The sequence below is a fragment of the Rutilus rutilus genome (genome assembly GCF_951802725.1).
Source record: "Rutilus rutilus genome assembly, chromosome: 8".
NCBI classification, from domain to species: Eukaryota; Metazoa; Chordata; class Actinopteri; order Cypriniformes; family Leuciscidae; genus Rutilus; species Rutilus rutilus.
Genome location: NC_140222.1, coordinates 1,761,238 through 1,777,529, shown reverse-complemented (window position 1 = coordinate 1,777,529; position 16,292 = coordinate 1,761,238). Strand labels below are relative to the sequence as shown.

Genomic DNA, 16,292 nt, shown 5'->3' with positions numbered 1-16,292 from the left:
TCCACCTCAAGACACATGCTCAACCTATAGACCCCGCCCTCATACACTCCTCAACATATAAACCCCTCCCCAATACCTGTTGACTCCACCTCAAGACACATGCTCAACCTATAGACCCGGCCCTCATACACTCCTCAACATATAAACCCCTCCCCAATACCTGTAGACTCCACCTTAACACACCTAAGACAACCTATAGACCCCGCCCTCATACACTCCTCAACATATAAACTACGCCCCAATACCTGTAGACTCCACCTCAAGACACATGCTCAACCTAAAGGTGTGTTCGACATCGGCTGTGGCTGGATGCAACCGATCGACGAGAGTAGCCGCGTGCAGGTGGGCAGGAGCTGCAAACGGAGACGTGAAGTCGGACACTTTCTAGTTCCCGTAGTGACCGCTCATGTGGTGTTCACATACTTTACCACAGCTGAAGTGAAATGAATGCAATATTTGCCAAATAATACACAGATGTTTCAGAGACATTTTCATTCAATACTTTATGTACTGCTTCATACAGCGTCTGTTTGAACAAGAATAAAGTTCAACATAAGCTACTATCAATGAAGTGGAGTCTACGTTTTTTAATCAGTTTTAATTTGATAAACATGACACAATATAACATCGCAACTACATGAAAGAGTGTTTACTGTTATAAAAAGCTGATTTGTGAGCTTTAGAGGAACTAAAGGTGTTCGAATAAACACGAAACACACGTGATCGTTGTCATGCGGTGAATCCAGCCAATCATTGAACAGCTGTGTCATCATCAGAGTTCGTGCAGTCCAGTGCAGCCGTTCTTGATAAGTTACTTGGCTACTCTCGAATCGCTCTCGCGGAACTTTGATGGCATACGTCACAATCACATGGCGTCGACGCTGTATCAAGTCGGACAAAATTTCTAACCGGCATGCACTGCTTCAAGTCAGCCGCCGATCGGTTTTGCGCAGAGCTGCATGAAGTCGAACAAGCCTACCAACTACGCCCCAATACCTGTAGACTCCGCCTTAAGACACCTAAGACAACCTATAGACCCCGCCCTCATACACTCCTCAAAATATAAACCCCTCCCCAAGACCTGTAGACTCCGCCTCAAGACACATGCTCAACCTATAGACCCCGCCCTCATACACTCCCTCAACATATAAACCCCTCCCCAATACCTGTAGGCTAAACCTTAAGACACCTAAGACAACGTATAGACCCCGCCCTCATACACTCCTCAACATATAAACCCCTGCCTAATACCTGTAGACTCCGCCTTAAGACATACCTCAACCTAAGACTTCACAGACACTTATAGACTCCACCCCCTTACAGACTCCACCCACTGTAGACTGTTTAAAAACCTTTTAATAACATAAAATAGGGTGATTTAAATGTTTCCATATTTATATATTGTATTCTGTTCTTATATATCTATATCCTAAATGAACAAGTGGCTAGTTAAAATGTATCTTCTGGCAGAATGGCTGACACCTAATGCCAGATATTCATCTCACTAAACCCTTGTAAGCGTGCGTGACCTTGACTCAGGTGACTGAAAGAAGCAGGTGCTTTGACCGCATGCCTATGGGACGCTGCATGTGTAGACGTTTTAAAATTAGACACAAACTTCAACTATATGCTCTCACACACTCGCAGAGCTCTCTCATCACTGCAGTGTTATCTGAAAGATTTTGTGGTTTGTAATACAATTTGTCAGATTGTTTGTTTTGCAATCAGGTCGACATCAAAGCATTTGGATGGTAATAACCTTGCATCTAGTTTTGTTTTGTGATGAAGCTTATGCATCTATCTATCTATCCATCTAAATGTCAGTAGAAACACACAGTGTCTGCTTCAAGCTAACAGTAGGTGCCATGTTGGTTATAAAATTCTCAGCGTCTGGGTCTGGGTCGTTTTCAAAATGCCTCGACTGAAACCGGTGGAAAGTGTCAGGCTCAAGCAATTCTTTGCCACGTTCCCACCAAACCCAATGTGTGTAAGTTCCCAAAATATAAAAAGACACGTCAAGATATTCAAAGTCAAAACAAAAGAGTTATGAAGTGGAAAAGCACCCACTGACACCAAACACCTTGAGTCAGTTGGTTGTACTGAAGTGTGCTGACAGCTCCATTCATCTCAATTTTCTGTGTGTACGTTCACAGGAGAGTCTTGAGTACATTTTTCTCATCATATTCACTATGGAATGCTTCCTGAAGATCGTGGCGTATGGATTACTCTTTCATGCCGATGCTTATTTACGGAACTGCTGGAATATATTAGATTTTGTCATTGTGACAATGGGGTAAGACATACACACCACTCCCTGAATATGACCAGAAACACCCAAAGTACACAAACACCTACTGTGTGACGTCCCTCAGGTTGTTCACAGTTGTGGTGGACTTCATCAATAACATCAGCGGTGTCGAGGCGCCAGTGGAACAGAAGGGCGGCTTTGACATGAAAGCCCTCCGAGCATTCAGAGTCCTGCGGCCCCTGCGGCTCGTCTCCGGGGTCCCCAGTAAGTGACAACACCTTCTTCTGCTCACCTTTCAAATTTTTTGGAGTTGGCTGGTTAAAGTGTAATGTCTCCTCCAGGCCTGCAGGTGGTGATGAGCTCCATTCTCAAGTCCATGCTGCCCCTGTTCCACATCTCTCTGCTGGTCTTCTTCATGGTCACCATCTATGCCATCATAGGCCTGGAGCTTTTCAAATGCAAAATGCATAAAACATGTTACCACACCGGCACAGGTAAGAAATGATGCAAGATAGATGAAGTGAACTCACATAGAACCAACATCGAAACTTACCTAAATGTTTTCCTTTTGCCATCTTGCAGGCACTGGTGTTTCCTTCAATAAATGCAAATTTTGTCTAATTTTGTCTTTGTTTTGATATATGTCACAGATATCATCGCCACGGGGGACGGCGAGTGTGCGGCTCCGTGCGCTCAGGCTGGTAACGGCAGGCGTTGCCCTCTTAACGGAACCGAGTGCCGTGGTGGATGGCCCGGGCCAAATGACGGCATCACCCACTTTGACAATCTGGGTTTCTCCATGCTCACTGTATACCAGTGCATCACCACTCAGGGCTGGACCGATGTTCTGTACTGGGTCAGTGACACATAAGGGTCTTTTGCAGCGGGTAGTTATATGAACTCGCCACCAGGTCGATTCCCTGAGAACTAATGCTTCCCCTAGGAACGTTTTCCTGGTTGCATTCACACCGCCAGTAGGAACTCTGAAGTGACGTGCTTGTTGTTGTGGCTTTTATTTTGACGATTGTTCAGTAGTTGTTCATTAGTTTACGATCTGTCTAATGGTCCTGTCTAATACGTTATTAGATAGAACTGTTATACATAGAAAGTAGACAGTAATGAAAAGTTATTAGTGTATGTCGTGTGTTTGATGTCCAGTGTTGCTGAGCAGAAATACATAATCATGTTTCTCTTGGTCTCCTCAAAGTTGCGTTGGGTATTCTCCTCAGCGTAAAGATTAAGAGCTTCATCGATCACTGTTTTACATGTTCGTAGAGTTAGTTCCTGGAGTAAATATATAGGCTATAATCTGTGTGTTTACACCATGTTTTTTTTTAAATGGCGGGTTCTGGTGTTTCGCGTGCGTTCGGCCAATCAGAGAGCACTAACGTCACTGGTAGTTCCTATAGTGCTGGTTTAGACCGACTCTGAAGTAGGAGTAAATTAGTTCCTCCAAAAGGAGTTCCTAGAACTAAAATCGTTCCTAGTTCCTGCGGTGCGAACACGCCAAAATCTGAGTACTACCGCCAATAGTTCTAGGAACTATGAGAAGGTTCCTCTGGTGCGAAAGCCCCTATTGAGTAGTGGTTCCCAAACATGGTCATGCAGAACCCCAAACAGTACCCCCAGATCCACAACCGTACACACTTGATTCAACTTGTCAGCTCCTTAGTAGAGACTCCAAGACCTGATATACTGATATAAAGGACTATGATAGGGATCCGACAGCCGACTCTTGTCTTCCTACAGGTGAATGATGCGATTGGAATGGAGTGGCCCTGGCTGTATTTCGTGACTCTGATTCTCTTGGGCTCGTTCTTCATCTTGAATCTGGTTCTGGGGGTTCTGTGCGGGTAAGTCCAAACATCTGTGGTATATCTGTACTATCACTCTACACGTTACTGTCCATATTTCACAATAATGATGAAGAATGAGTGTCCAAACCTTTGACTGGTAGTGATTAGGGGTGCAACAGATCGCAGTTGTTCCGTACGGATCAGCTGCTCCACGGTTTGGCACGCATGTGATTCGCGGTGTGAATAAATGTAATATTTTTAACCATCATAGAGTGAACGTTTATAATTCTTCCTTTATAATAATGCCTTTAATGGCATTTTTTCCTTACATTACTTTTACTTTTATACTTTAAGTAGTTTTGAAACCAGTACTTTTACACTTTTACTTGAGTAAAAAGCTTGAGTTGATACTTCAACTTCTACAGAAGTCCGACTCCATCTGATCCGAAAAATGATCCGATCCGTGGCTAAAAAATACGTAAATGATCCGAACCGCGAATTTTGTGATCCGTTCCACCACTAGTAGTGATATGTTTCAAAGATTTTGCCGCACACCATCTCATATTTGTCTCTTTCTCTGTGGTCAGCGAGTTCACTAAGGAGCGAGAAAAGAGTTCTCGAAGTGGAGAGTATCAGATACTACGGGAGCGTCAGCAGTTCGATGAGGATCTGAAGGGATACATGGAGTGGATCATACAGGCGGAGGTCATGGACAATGACCAGGAGGGGCAAGGTGCTCAAAAACACTCACAAACACTTTAACAAGCTACAGCCGCTGAGAACCAAGGCTCATGGGGGTGAAATCTGGTTAAATGTGGCACTATTGGTCTCCACAGGTCTGCTCCCACTTCAGAAGGATGGATCAGAATCAGAAACTCTCTATGAGCTGGAGGGTCTCAACAAACTCATGTTTTATGTGTGAGTTGAGCGATCTACTGTTGGGAATGATTGACTTCGTGTCCAGGAGGATATTTCTAGACGACGACAACGCAGTCCTGAAATGTCAACTAGACTCTCCCTGTGAAGGCCTCCTTCCCTTCACCTCTGTACAGATAAAACATTGTCCAAATGATTCCAGTTCGCATGGACATGTGAAAAATGCAAAAAATTCTGTATTGTGCAGGCCAGACAAGTAAATTGGTGTGGTCAATTTGTAAAGAAAGACTACACGGCTGCACATACAGTATATATATATTCAAACGCGCATACCTGTAGACTAAACACGTGATATGCATGAGCACGCCGTCAGCGTTTTCACAGATTCACGTTTTGATAACGGTTTCAACATTTTTCTAAACTTGGAACCTATTTCAAAATTTGCGTTCTTGAGCCACCAGGCGCTGTTGCCATGCGGATGAGCAGCCAGAACGCATTAAAAGTTTTCTGTTAAAACAGTGTAGTGTAAGCAGCCCCTAAGTTAATAACTAATGATCTTTACAACGGAAGTGAATCAATCAAAACTAACTTTATCTGGACAATAACTTTATTCTAGATCTGCTGTAAAGCCAAAACAATCTCTGTTACTTTAATTTCCTATTATCACTGTAAAGCTGCTTTGAAACAGTCTATATTGTTAAAAGCGCTATATAAATGAAGGTGACTTGACTTGACTTCTAAAACATAAATGCTTTGAATTTCTCTCTGCATGTGTTTTACAGTCGACACGCTCGTCGATGGAACCGATTTTTTAGGAGGAAGTGTCGTGTGTGGGTGAAGTCCAGGTTGTTCTACTGGCTGGTGATTCTGCTGGTGTTATTCAACACTCTGGCAATTGCAACCGAACACCATGATCAGCCCGAGTCTCTCACCAACTTCCAAGGTTCAACTTCTGTCATCATTTACTCACCCTCAACTCATTTCAAACCTCTATGACTTCTTTCTTCTGTGGAACACAAAAGAATAAGTGGATTGTTATGGCCACAGATCCCAAAAGTCTAACATTCTGCTAAATTACTATGAACCACTGATGAACATCCAACAACCAAGTTTTCCATAAGGGTATTTATTTATGTTGCTTTACCTCATTTGCAGACAATACCAATAAGGTGCTGTTGTCTCTGTTTGCGGTGGAGATGTTTCTGAAGATGTACGCAATGGGGCTGCCGTCTTACTTCATGTCCCTCTTTAACCGTTTCGACTGCTTTGTGGTTTCTGTGGGGATCCTGGAGCTCATCCTCGTTAACATGGACATAATGTCTGTCATGGGGATCTCCATACTGCGTTGTATTCGGCTTCTGCGTCTCATCAAAGTAACAAGGTATGTGATTCTCGTCACCACCGTGAAGACCAGAAGAACCAGGCGTGTATGTGTGCATGAGAATTGATCAGAACTGTGCGTGATTTTCAGGTACTGGACGTCGCTCAGTAATCTTGTGGCGTCTCTCTTGAACTCTGTGCGCTCCATCGCCTCCCTGCTTCTGCTCCTCTTCCTCTTCATCGTCATCTTCGCTCTGCTCGGCATGCAGGTTTTCGGGGGGAAGTTTAATTTTCCAGATGAGTATGTGAGACGAAGCAACTTTGACAATTTTCCTCAGGCTCTGATCACGGTTTTCCAGGTACATTTATCATTCATAGACAGTAAAAAACGTTGGGTTATTTTTTTAACCCAACCGTTGGGTTACACCTATTGGGTCACTAGGTTGGGTTATTTTCAAAAAATGTTGGGTCATTTTTAAAATCTTTGGGTAATTTCTAGTAATAACTCGGCTGTTGGGTTAAAAAACGTATGTTGTATGTACACTTGTGTATTTTGAATTTGAATTTATGTACACAATTATGTATATTTACATTAAATTCTAGACTCCCCAATATTTAGGTCCTAATTTAAAAATATTTGTTGAGACATAATTATTGTTCTATACAAACAAAAAATCTGTATTTGAAAACAAAGTGTATTTTATTCATAAAAAATAATGTCATTAATAAAAATAAATAGTTAACTGTTGGGTTACTTTTAAAATAACCCACAGCTGGGAAGGTGCTATACCACCCCATAGTTGGGTTACTCGTTGGGTTATTTTTAACCCAACATTATTAAGTGAGTATGATAAGCGAGATGTTTGGATCCACAAAGCCTCTCCAGTGTCTTGTATTCTCTCTGTTTTAGATCCTGACAGGTGAAGGCTGGAACTACGTCATGTACGACGGCATCATGGCTCACGGAGGTCCCGCCGTGCCTGGAATCCTGGTCAGCATTTACTTCATTATCCTGTTCATCTGTGGAAATTGTATCCTTCATGCGGCACAAATGTGTGAATTGTAGAAATTCCATGTGAAAAGGATGATGGCTTTCCTGAGCATTGAACCGCAGATATTCTCTTAAATGTCTTCCTGGCGATCGCGGTGGATAATCTGGCTGAGGCGGAGAGTCTGACCTCGGCCCAGAAAGAGAAGACAGAGGAGAAGAAACGCAAAAGGCTTCTTAGGTGAGTGACAAAGGTCAAAAGCATGAGAAAGAGACTTCTGTCAGGACCACTATCCTCAAATACGATTGACAATTAGCATACAGTTTGGATTGGCGGTATGGTTCTGTTCTGGGCAGCCTAGCATAGATCAGAGCAGGAGAGCAGCAATAACCCCGCTTAGGATTAACGAGCTGGGGAGGGAGGAGGGTAATCAGCTCTTGAGAAAGGAGAGGTGGAGCTGGGGAGGGAGGAGGGTAATCAGCTCCTGAGAAACGAGAGGAGGAGCTGGGGAGGGAGGAGGGTAATCGGCTCCTGAGAAACGAGAGGTGGAGCTGGGGAGGGAGGAGGGTAATCAGCTCCTGAGAAAGGAGAGGAGGAGCTGGGGAGGGAGGAGCTGGGGAGGGAGGAGGGTAATCAGCTGCTGAGAAACGAGAGGAGGAGCTGGGGAGGGAGGAGGGTAATCAGCTCCTGAGAAACGAGAGGCGGAGCTGGGGAGGGAGGAGGGTAATCGGCTCCTGAGAAACGAGAGGCGGAGCTGGGGATGGAGGAGGGTAATCAGCTCCTGAGAAACGAGAGGCGGAGCTGGGGAGGGAGGAGGGTAATCAGCTGCTGAGAAACGAGAGGAGGAGCTGGGGAGGGAGGAGGGTAATCAGCTCCTGAGAAACGAGAGGCGGAGCTGGGGAGGGAGGAGGGTAATCAGCTGCTGAGAAACGAGAGGAGGAGCTGGGGAGGGAGGAGGGTAATCAGCTCCTGAGAAACGAGAGGAGGAGCTGGGGAGGGAGGAGGGTAATCAGCTCCTGAGAAACGAGAGGCGGAGCTGGGGAGGGAGGAGGGTAATCAGCTCCTGAGAAACGAGAGGAGGAGCTGGGGAGGGAGGAGGGTAATCAGCTCCTGAGAAACGAGAGGCGGAGCTGGGGAGGGAGGAGGGTAATCAGCTCCTGAGAAACGAGAGGAGGAGCTGGGGAGGGAGGAGGGTAATCAGCTCCTGAGAAACGAGAGGCGGAGCTGGGGAGGGAGGAGGGTAATCAGCTGCTGAGAAACGAGAGGAGGAGCTGGGGAGGGAGGAGGGTAATCAGCTCCTGAGAAACGAGAGGCGGAGCTGGGGAGGGAGGAGGGTAATCAGCTCCTGAGAAACGAGAGGCGGAGCTGGGGAGGGAGGAGGGTAATCAGCTCCTGAGAAACGAGAGGAGGAGCTGGGGAGGGAGGAGGGTAATCAGCTCCTGAGAAACGAGAGGAGGAGCTGGGGAGGGAGGAGGGTAATCAGCTCCTGAGAAACGAGAGGCGGAGCTGGGGAGGGAGGAGGGTAATCAGCTGCTGAGAAACGAGAGGAGGAGCTGGGGAGGGAGGAGGGTAATCAGCTCCTGAGAAACGAGAGGCGGAGCTGGGGAGGGAGGAGGGTAATCAGCTGCTGAGAAACGAGAGGCGGAGCTGGGGAGGGAGGAGGGTAATCAGCTGCTGAGAAACGAGAGGAGGAGCTGGGGAGGGAGGAGGGTAATCAGCTCCTGAGAAACGAGAGGAGGAGCTGGGGAGGGAGGAGGGTAATCAGCTCCTGAGAAACGAGAGGAGGAGCTGGGGAGGGAGGAGGGTAATCAGCTGCTGAGAAACGAGAGGAGGAGCTGGGGAGGGAGGAGGGTAATCAGCTCCTGAGAAACGAGAGGAGGAGCTGGGGAGGGAGGAGGGTAATCAGCTCCTGAGAAACGAGAGGAGGAGCTGGGGAGGGAGGAGGGTAATCAGCTGCTGAGAAACGAGAGGAGGAGCTGGGGATGGAGGAGGGTAATCAGCTCCTGAGAAACGCGATAGCTGCTGATAATACTGGAGGAGCTTATATATGAATACAGTGATAGGTGTCGTATTCCTATAGGTAGACGTGGATCAGCTGAGAGTCACTGATGTGAGCTTGACTAACGTGACCTGCCAGAACTGACGCTACCCTTGATTTTTACAGAAATTTCTGATCCATTGTTTTTTCTCGGTGTAGAGAAAACCTACCCGATAAAGGCGAGGAAGACAAGGCCTTGCTGGCAAAGAAACTAGCCGAGCAGAGAGCCAAGATTGACGGGATTCCCACCACAGCCAAGGTCAAAACTGACAGAATGACATCAGTATATTACTGTGAAATGGCGTTAGAAGTGAATTTTGTATTCGGACAATACCCGATAACTGATAATTGCACTGATGCCAACGTGCCAGTTTTAGCATATTTAAGATAAGAAATTACTACTCTGATTCATGTGTTTCTTTATATTAATCTGCAGCTCAAAGTAGATGAATTTGAATCAAATGTGAACGAGATTAAAGATCCATTTCCTCCAGCTGATTTCCCAGGTAAAGCATAAAGGATCATTTAGCTTAGTTTATTCAGTTCGTATGTTTTACCGCTGACGTTGTGATTGACGTGGTCAGGTGACGATGAGGAGGAGGAGCCAGATATTCCCATCAGTCCTCGGCCTCGTCCAATGGCAGACCTGCAGCTGAAGGAGACCGTGGTGCCGATGCCAGAGGCCAGTTCCTTCTTCATCTTCGGCCCGCAGAACAAGTAAAAACATCACTTGCTTTTCCGTCACACTAATTAGGGTTGGGAATCGAATACTTGAGGTCAGGAATCGGATACTTGTTATAAAATTAAAATTTCGATTCCTCTTATCAATTCCTTTGTGAGCATTTCAATATGACTTTAAACCATTGAAGCGCGAGACTCTGTTTTCTGTGTTCATGTGTATCAGTATATTGGATCCGGCAGCTCTTAAAGTGACAGTAGCCTAATATTCCTGCTCTATAATAACACTGATATTCCTGCTCTATAATAACACTAATATTCCTGCTCTATAATAACACTAATCAAACAACAAAAGACAAAGAGAAAATTATCTGTTGTAAATCGACTGCTTCTGTTTATCCATGTCTCTCTGCTCAGGTTTCGTAAACTCTGCCATCGCATCATCAACGCCACGACCTTCACCAACATCATCCTCCTCTTCATCTTGCTCAGCAGTATCTCATTGGCTGCGGAGGACCCCATCGACCCAATGTCCTTCAGGAACCAGGTACACCATCTCAAGACTCGCACATCTCTATACAATCCCCTTTAAAAAGGGGAGGACCATTTAGGTCCTAATATGTACACTTTTGGTACTAGTATGTACACTTTTGGTACTAGTATGTACACTTTTGGTACTAGTATGTACTAGTATGTAAATTTTTGGTACTAATATGTACACTTTTGGTACTAGTATGTAAATGTTTGGTACTAATATGTACACTTTTGGTACTAATATGTACACTTTTGGTACTAGTATGTACACTTTTGGTACTAGTATGCACACTTTTGGTACTAATATGTACACTTTTGGTACTAGTATGTACACTTTTGGTACTAATATGTACACTTTTGGTACTAATATGTACACTTTTGGTACTAGTATGCACACTTTTGGTACCAATACGTACCTTTGAGGTACGAATATGCACTCTTTATGCACGCCCCAGTGACAGCTTTTGTACCTTTTTTTCTGAGAGTTTACATACACCTGCCGTTGTACTCCGCTCCAGGTCCTGGCCTACGCTGATTATGTCTTCACCTCAGTTTTTACAGCAGAGATTGTGCTAAAGGTGAGACGAGAGTTCGGTGTGCGTTCAGAAAAGCTGTTATATTTGGGTTCTGTGATTGGTTAATTTCTTCTCCGTCCACTGCAGATGACCACGTACGGCGCCTTCTTACACCAGGGGTCTTTCTGCCGGAACTCCTTCAACATTTTGGACCTGATTGTGGTCGGCGTCTCCCTGCTGTCCATGGGAATGGAGTGAGATTTAAAAGCAATATGGCCTTGTGCTGACATTAGATACAAACAGCTGAAGGTTTAAGTAAATAAAACAAAATTATTTAAAAAATGACATTTATTTACAGTCCTCATGCCTCTCTATAGATCAAGTGCCATCTCAGTGGTGAAGATCCTGAGGGTCCTGAGAGTGTTGAGACCTTTAAGAGCCATTAATCGAGCCAAAGGCCTCAAAGTGAGTCTAGTTTTGAGAACACAACATGACAGATGTCCCGGTCCTCCATTTATCTGTCTTTGCTGTCTTTTAGCACGTAGTCCAGTGTGTGTTTGTGGCCATCAAGACCATCGGAAACATCGTGTTAGTCACCATGCTCCTGGACTTCATGTTCGCCTGCATTGGTGTCCAGCTTTTCAAGGTCAGAGAGTTCACAACACCCATTAGTCTTTGTGTCTGGAAAAGAGGAGAATTTAATGTGTTGTTGTTTTTCTGTTAATCTGGCAGGGGAAGTTTTTTTCCTGCACAGACCCGCTCAAAATGACGGCGGAAGAATGCCAGTATGGTTGATCTTTCATTCATTTCTCCTTCACTCCGAGATCTGAAACTCTCCAAATCCACATAATTCTTCTCTCTTTCGGTGATGCTCTCAGGGGAACGTATATCCAACACCAGGAACACGCTCTTCATGACATGGTGCTCCGTCAACGCGTGTGGATGAAGAGCGACTTAAACTTCGACAATATTCTGAACGGCATGCTGGCTCTCTTCACCGTTTCCACATTCGAAGGCTGGCCAGAGTAGGTGTTTAAAGGAGTAGTTCACTTCAGAATTAAAATTTCCTGATAATTTACTCAACCCTCCACGTCAGCCAAGATATCCATGTCTTTCTGTCTTCAGTCGAAAAGAAATGAAGGTTTTTGAGGAAAACATTCCAGGATTGTATTCCATTTAGTAATGGGGTCCAACTGGTCGAAGGTCCAAATGTGAGTTTCAGTGCAGCTTCAGAGTCTCTTCACGATCCAGCCGAGGAATTAGAGTCTTATCTAGACAAACCAGCGGACATTTTAGAACAAAATAAACATTTATATACTTTTTAACCACAAATGCTCATCTTGCACTAGCTGTGATGTACGCGTGATCCGGTTCAGAAATGAAGGGAAGGGCGAAAAACTCCATCACATTTTCTCCTCCAACTTCAAAATTCTCCAACATCGTTGTTTTACCTTTTATTTATTTATTATTTATTTGTAAATGCCGTTTGTCTTAGTCTTTGCACGGCTTTGTAAACACTAGGTCTGTTCTTACGCCTATGTCACGCTTGACCTTTCAACATGATTACGTAATGTGTGTTGCATCACAGCTCGTGGAAAACCAGCATTTGTGGTTAAATAGTATATAAATGTTGTTGTTTTTTAGAAAATGATGAAGTGGGGGGAGTAAATTATCAGGAAATTAATTCTGAAGTGAACTAATCCTTTAATGAACAACTTCCTTTCATGTTTGTTGTCTATACAGCTTTTGATCAAAACGTTGGCGCAACCCATTCTCCCTATTGTGCCTTTACACAGCTTGTTGTATAAAGCCATCGACTCGAATCTGGAAAACGTTGGCCCTATTTACAACAACCACATTGAGATCTCCATCTTCTTCATTGTTTACCTCATCCTCATCGCCTTCTTCATGATGAATATCTTCGTGGGCTTCGTCATCGTCACCTTCCAGGAACAGGGAGAGCAGGAGTTCAAAAACTGCGAGCTGGACAAAAACCAGGTACCGCACTTTCACTAGGGGTGAAACGGGTCGCAGTTGTTGATTCGCGGATTAACTGCTAAGAGTGAAAGTTTATAATTTGTCTTGCCAATTTACACATTTAAACTATTTTAAACGCAGAAGAAGAGGTGAAAATCTGGACTCGAAGCAGAGAGAGAGAGAGAGAGAGACAGAGAGACTGAGACAGAGAGACTGAGAGAGAGAGAAAGACAGAGAGAGAGAGAGAGAGAGAGAGAGAGAGAGAGAGAGGTGTTTCAGACAGCGCTCGAACACCGGACTGATTCCTCTTTCGCGTTTCCTTGCCCTTGAATGGACACAAACACAAAATGATGTCTAAATACCCATCTCGGCAAGTATTCTCTCGGTTCTGTCATCAGTGAACAGTTGAGAAAGAAACCGGATGTGTGTCGGTATATTCGGTCTTAAAGTGACAGCAGCCTAATATTCCTGCTGTTGTCTGTGTCATTAATGTTAATAAAACAACAAAATACAGCTTTAACAACGATAAAACTATATTTAATTTCTACAGTGAACAAATAGTGTTATTTTACATTTAGGCTTAATTATTCATTTCTGTACCTGAATATTACTGTTAGACTTTGTAACTTTGTTATTTAGTCTTCATCTCTGCTTGTAATTTGTATATTCGTTCTTACTTGTTGACTGTTCATTTGTTTTTAATAATGTTTGATCTTTATCAGTTAGGCTATAGTTTTTGATGTGGTATCGAAGAACTTCAAGTGAGCTTTAAGTAATAAATTAAAAGCAAAGTTACACCCCCCCATATATATATATTATATAAAAAAATGTTGCTGATCCGAAAAATGATCCGTAAATGTCTCAAACCGTAAATGATCCGGACTGTGAATTTTGTGATCCGTTCCACCACTAACCTTCACACACACACCTAATGATGTCTCACGATTCCAGTTTATAATGCACCTCTCCACTGTCAGCGCCAGTGTGTCCAGTATGCGCTGAAGGCCCGTCCTCTGAGATGCTACATCCCGAAGAACCCGTATCAGTATCAGGTGTGGTACATCGTCACCTCATGCTACTTCGAGTACCTGATGTTCCTCCTCATCATGCTCAACACCATGTGTCTGGGGATGCAGGTGAGAACACAGCGTTACCACAGAGTTAAAGGGATAGTTCACCCAAAAATGAAAATTAGCCCATGATTTACTCTCCCTCAAGTCATCCTAGGTGTATATGACATTCTTCTTTCAGACGAAAACAATCAGAGTTATATTAAAAAACATCCTGGCTCTTCCAAGCTTTATAATGGGAGTCTATGGGTATATTTTTTTGGGAAGTCCATCAAAGTGCATCTATTCATCATAAAAGTGCGTCTATTATTAATAAAGGGTTAATAAAGGTCTTCTGAAGTGAAGTGATGTAATTATACATATTTAATTTGTTTATCCTTCAGCACTGTAACCAGTCGGATCACATCACCGATCTCTCAGACATGCTGAATGTCATCTTCACTGTTCTCTTCACAGTGGAAATGTTGCTCAAACTCGGCGCCTTCAAAGCAAAGGTGAGTCTTGCGTTTGGGCTGCCAGAAAATGACTAATTCAGACTACTTTAAAGCTAACCCTGTAGAGCCTACCATGAAATAATAGTCATTTAGACAAAATATATAAAAAAATGTTTGCGGTAACACTTTATTTTGATGGTCCCTTCCCTAACATTCTGTTAGCTATAAGTCACTTTGCAACTACACGTCAACTAACTCTCAATAAAGTATTAGTAGACTGTCTGCTTATCTGATGATAACACTTTATTTTGATGGTCCTCCAACAGACATTTTACTGACTTTAACTTTGCAACTACAAGTCAACTTATTCTACTAACCCGAACACCAACATAATCACTGACTGAATCTAATTCAACTCACAGACACACAGAACTTCTCCCACACACTTTTAAACACTTTTATCTTGATGTTTACACCGTGTGCTAACTACACGCGACACCGCAACGCGCGATAAAATGCCTCTTCTACATGTTAATCAGAGTGTGTGTCCTAACCAGCCGCGACGGCGACACGCCACAATTCTGTTTTAGAAACGGTTTCTATTTTTCTGTGACGTCGCGCTGGAACAACAAACACAAAGTGTGGCGATGATGATCTCAGGTGCTGTTTATGTGCTTTATTTAATGTTAAAAGCGTGTCATGTGACTCTGAATATCATTTAGTGCTCCAGCTTTAACTGTAAAAGCAACAGTGGATAATTCACCTCAGATCTTGAAATTAAACAAATGGAAACAAGAACGTTCAAACTGTGAACAAACATGTGTATTCTTTGACAAAGCTTGTTTTAGTAACTCAGCCTATGTATTTGAATAATGTTTAAATGGTGTAATATTTGCTAATATGAATATGTCCTTATCCATTTTCTTGCGAGTGCCGTCTTGATTACTCTCTGGTGCTGTGCACTCGCCGCGAGACTCCGCCCACACGCTGTTCTGATTGGCTGACTCCGCCCACAAGCTGTTCTGATTGGCTGTGGGTTTTGATTGATTTTGATGCATCTCGCAGTTGCGTCGCGTCTAGTGTGGACATACTCGCATCGCGTCTGGTTAGGACACGGTGTAACCCTAACCTAACAGTCTACTAATACTATAATGAGAGTTAATTGACATGTAGTTGAAAAGTTACTTAGTTAGTAGAATGTCTAAAGTGGACTATCAAAATAAAGTGGAACCAAAACGGTTAATTCATACTACTTAAAGTATAATTATGTTAACCCTGTAAAGCCTGACATGAAATAATAGTTATTTAGACAAAATAATTTTTTTGTTCAAAAAAATAAAAGTGTTGAATATCATATTTGATACATCAGGCTTTTATGGCTCATATCTGCAACAGTTAGAATATGGAGGGGGAAAAACGCTAAATTTTATTCAGATACTAAACTAAACTGAACAAAAATATGCACTTCGGTGCAGATGCTGATATTTATATGGATAAAAAGTGATGAAATTCTGATCTTTATAACACTATAGCAGATACTTACATAAAATGCATATAAATATCAATATCTGCCAATAATATGTCTTAGTAAGATGATATTTGAATGCTTATGATTAAAGGTCTTTTAATACGAATGCAATACAATGATGAACAAATAAACCGTCCTGAAATGATGATCATATTTGATGCTCATGATTTTTCTATTAAATGATGTCTGGATAATCAGGTAAAGCTAAGCTGCTTCAGTCCAGTTTAAATATTACCAGTTATTCTTACATTTACTTGATAAAAATCTGATTTAAAGACACGTGGACGTT

The 16,292-nt window shown here is 43.2% G+C and overlaps 1 protein-coding gene across 1 annotated transcript in view; it reads left to right on the top strand.

Annotated features, from left to right (window-relative positions):
• The window catches only part of cacna1sa (calcium channel, voltage-dependent, L type, alpha 1S subunit, a), a 37,105-nt gene that overhangs the window by 2,522 nt on the left and 18,291 nt on the right, over nt 1-16,292 (top strand). The window contains exons 3-27 of the mRNA XM_084416817.1: nt 2,154-2,293; nt 2,373-2,512; nt 2,590-2,742; nt 2,899-3,104; nt 3,998-4,101; nt 4,632-4,777; nt 4,881-4,962; nt 5,703-5,863; nt 6,076-6,301; nt 6,392-6,599; nt 7,151-7,271; nt 7,355-7,469; nt 9,427-9,526; nt 9,704-9,773; nt 9,852-9,984; nt 10,363-10,492; nt 10,998-11,057; nt 11,142-11,248; nt 11,372-11,459; nt 11,533-11,640; nt 11,727-11,779; nt 11,873-12,019; nt 12,791-12,992; nt 13,949-14,107; nt 14,425-14,535. Coding sequence (XP_084272943.1) covers nt 2,154-2,293; nt 2,373-2,512; nt 2,590-2,742; nt 2,899-3,104; nt 3,998-4,101; nt 4,632-4,777; nt 4,881-4,962; nt 5,703-5,863; nt 6,076-6,301; nt 6,392-6,599; nt 7,151-7,271; nt 7,355-7,469; nt 9,427-9,526; nt 9,704-9,773; nt 9,852-9,984; nt 10,363-10,492; nt 10,998-11,057; nt 11,142-11,248; nt 11,372-11,459; nt 11,533-11,640; nt 11,727-11,779; nt 11,873-12,019; nt 12,791-12,992; nt 13,949-14,107; nt 14,425-14,535 — 3,270 coding nt within the window. The remainder of the gene's footprint in view (nt 1-2,153; nt 2,294-2,372; nt 2,513-2,589; nt 2,743-2,898; nt 3,105-3,997; nt 4,102-4,631; nt 4,778-4,880; nt 4,963-5,702; nt 5,864-6,075; nt 6,302-6,391; nt 6,600-7,150; nt 7,272-7,354; nt 7,470-9,426; nt 9,527-9,703; nt 9,774-9,851; nt 9,985-10,362; nt 10,493-10,997; nt 11,058-11,141; nt 11,249-11,371; nt 11,460-11,532; nt 11,641-11,726; nt 11,780-11,872; nt 12,020-12,790; nt 12,993-13,948; nt 14,108-14,424; nt 14,536-16,292) is intronic.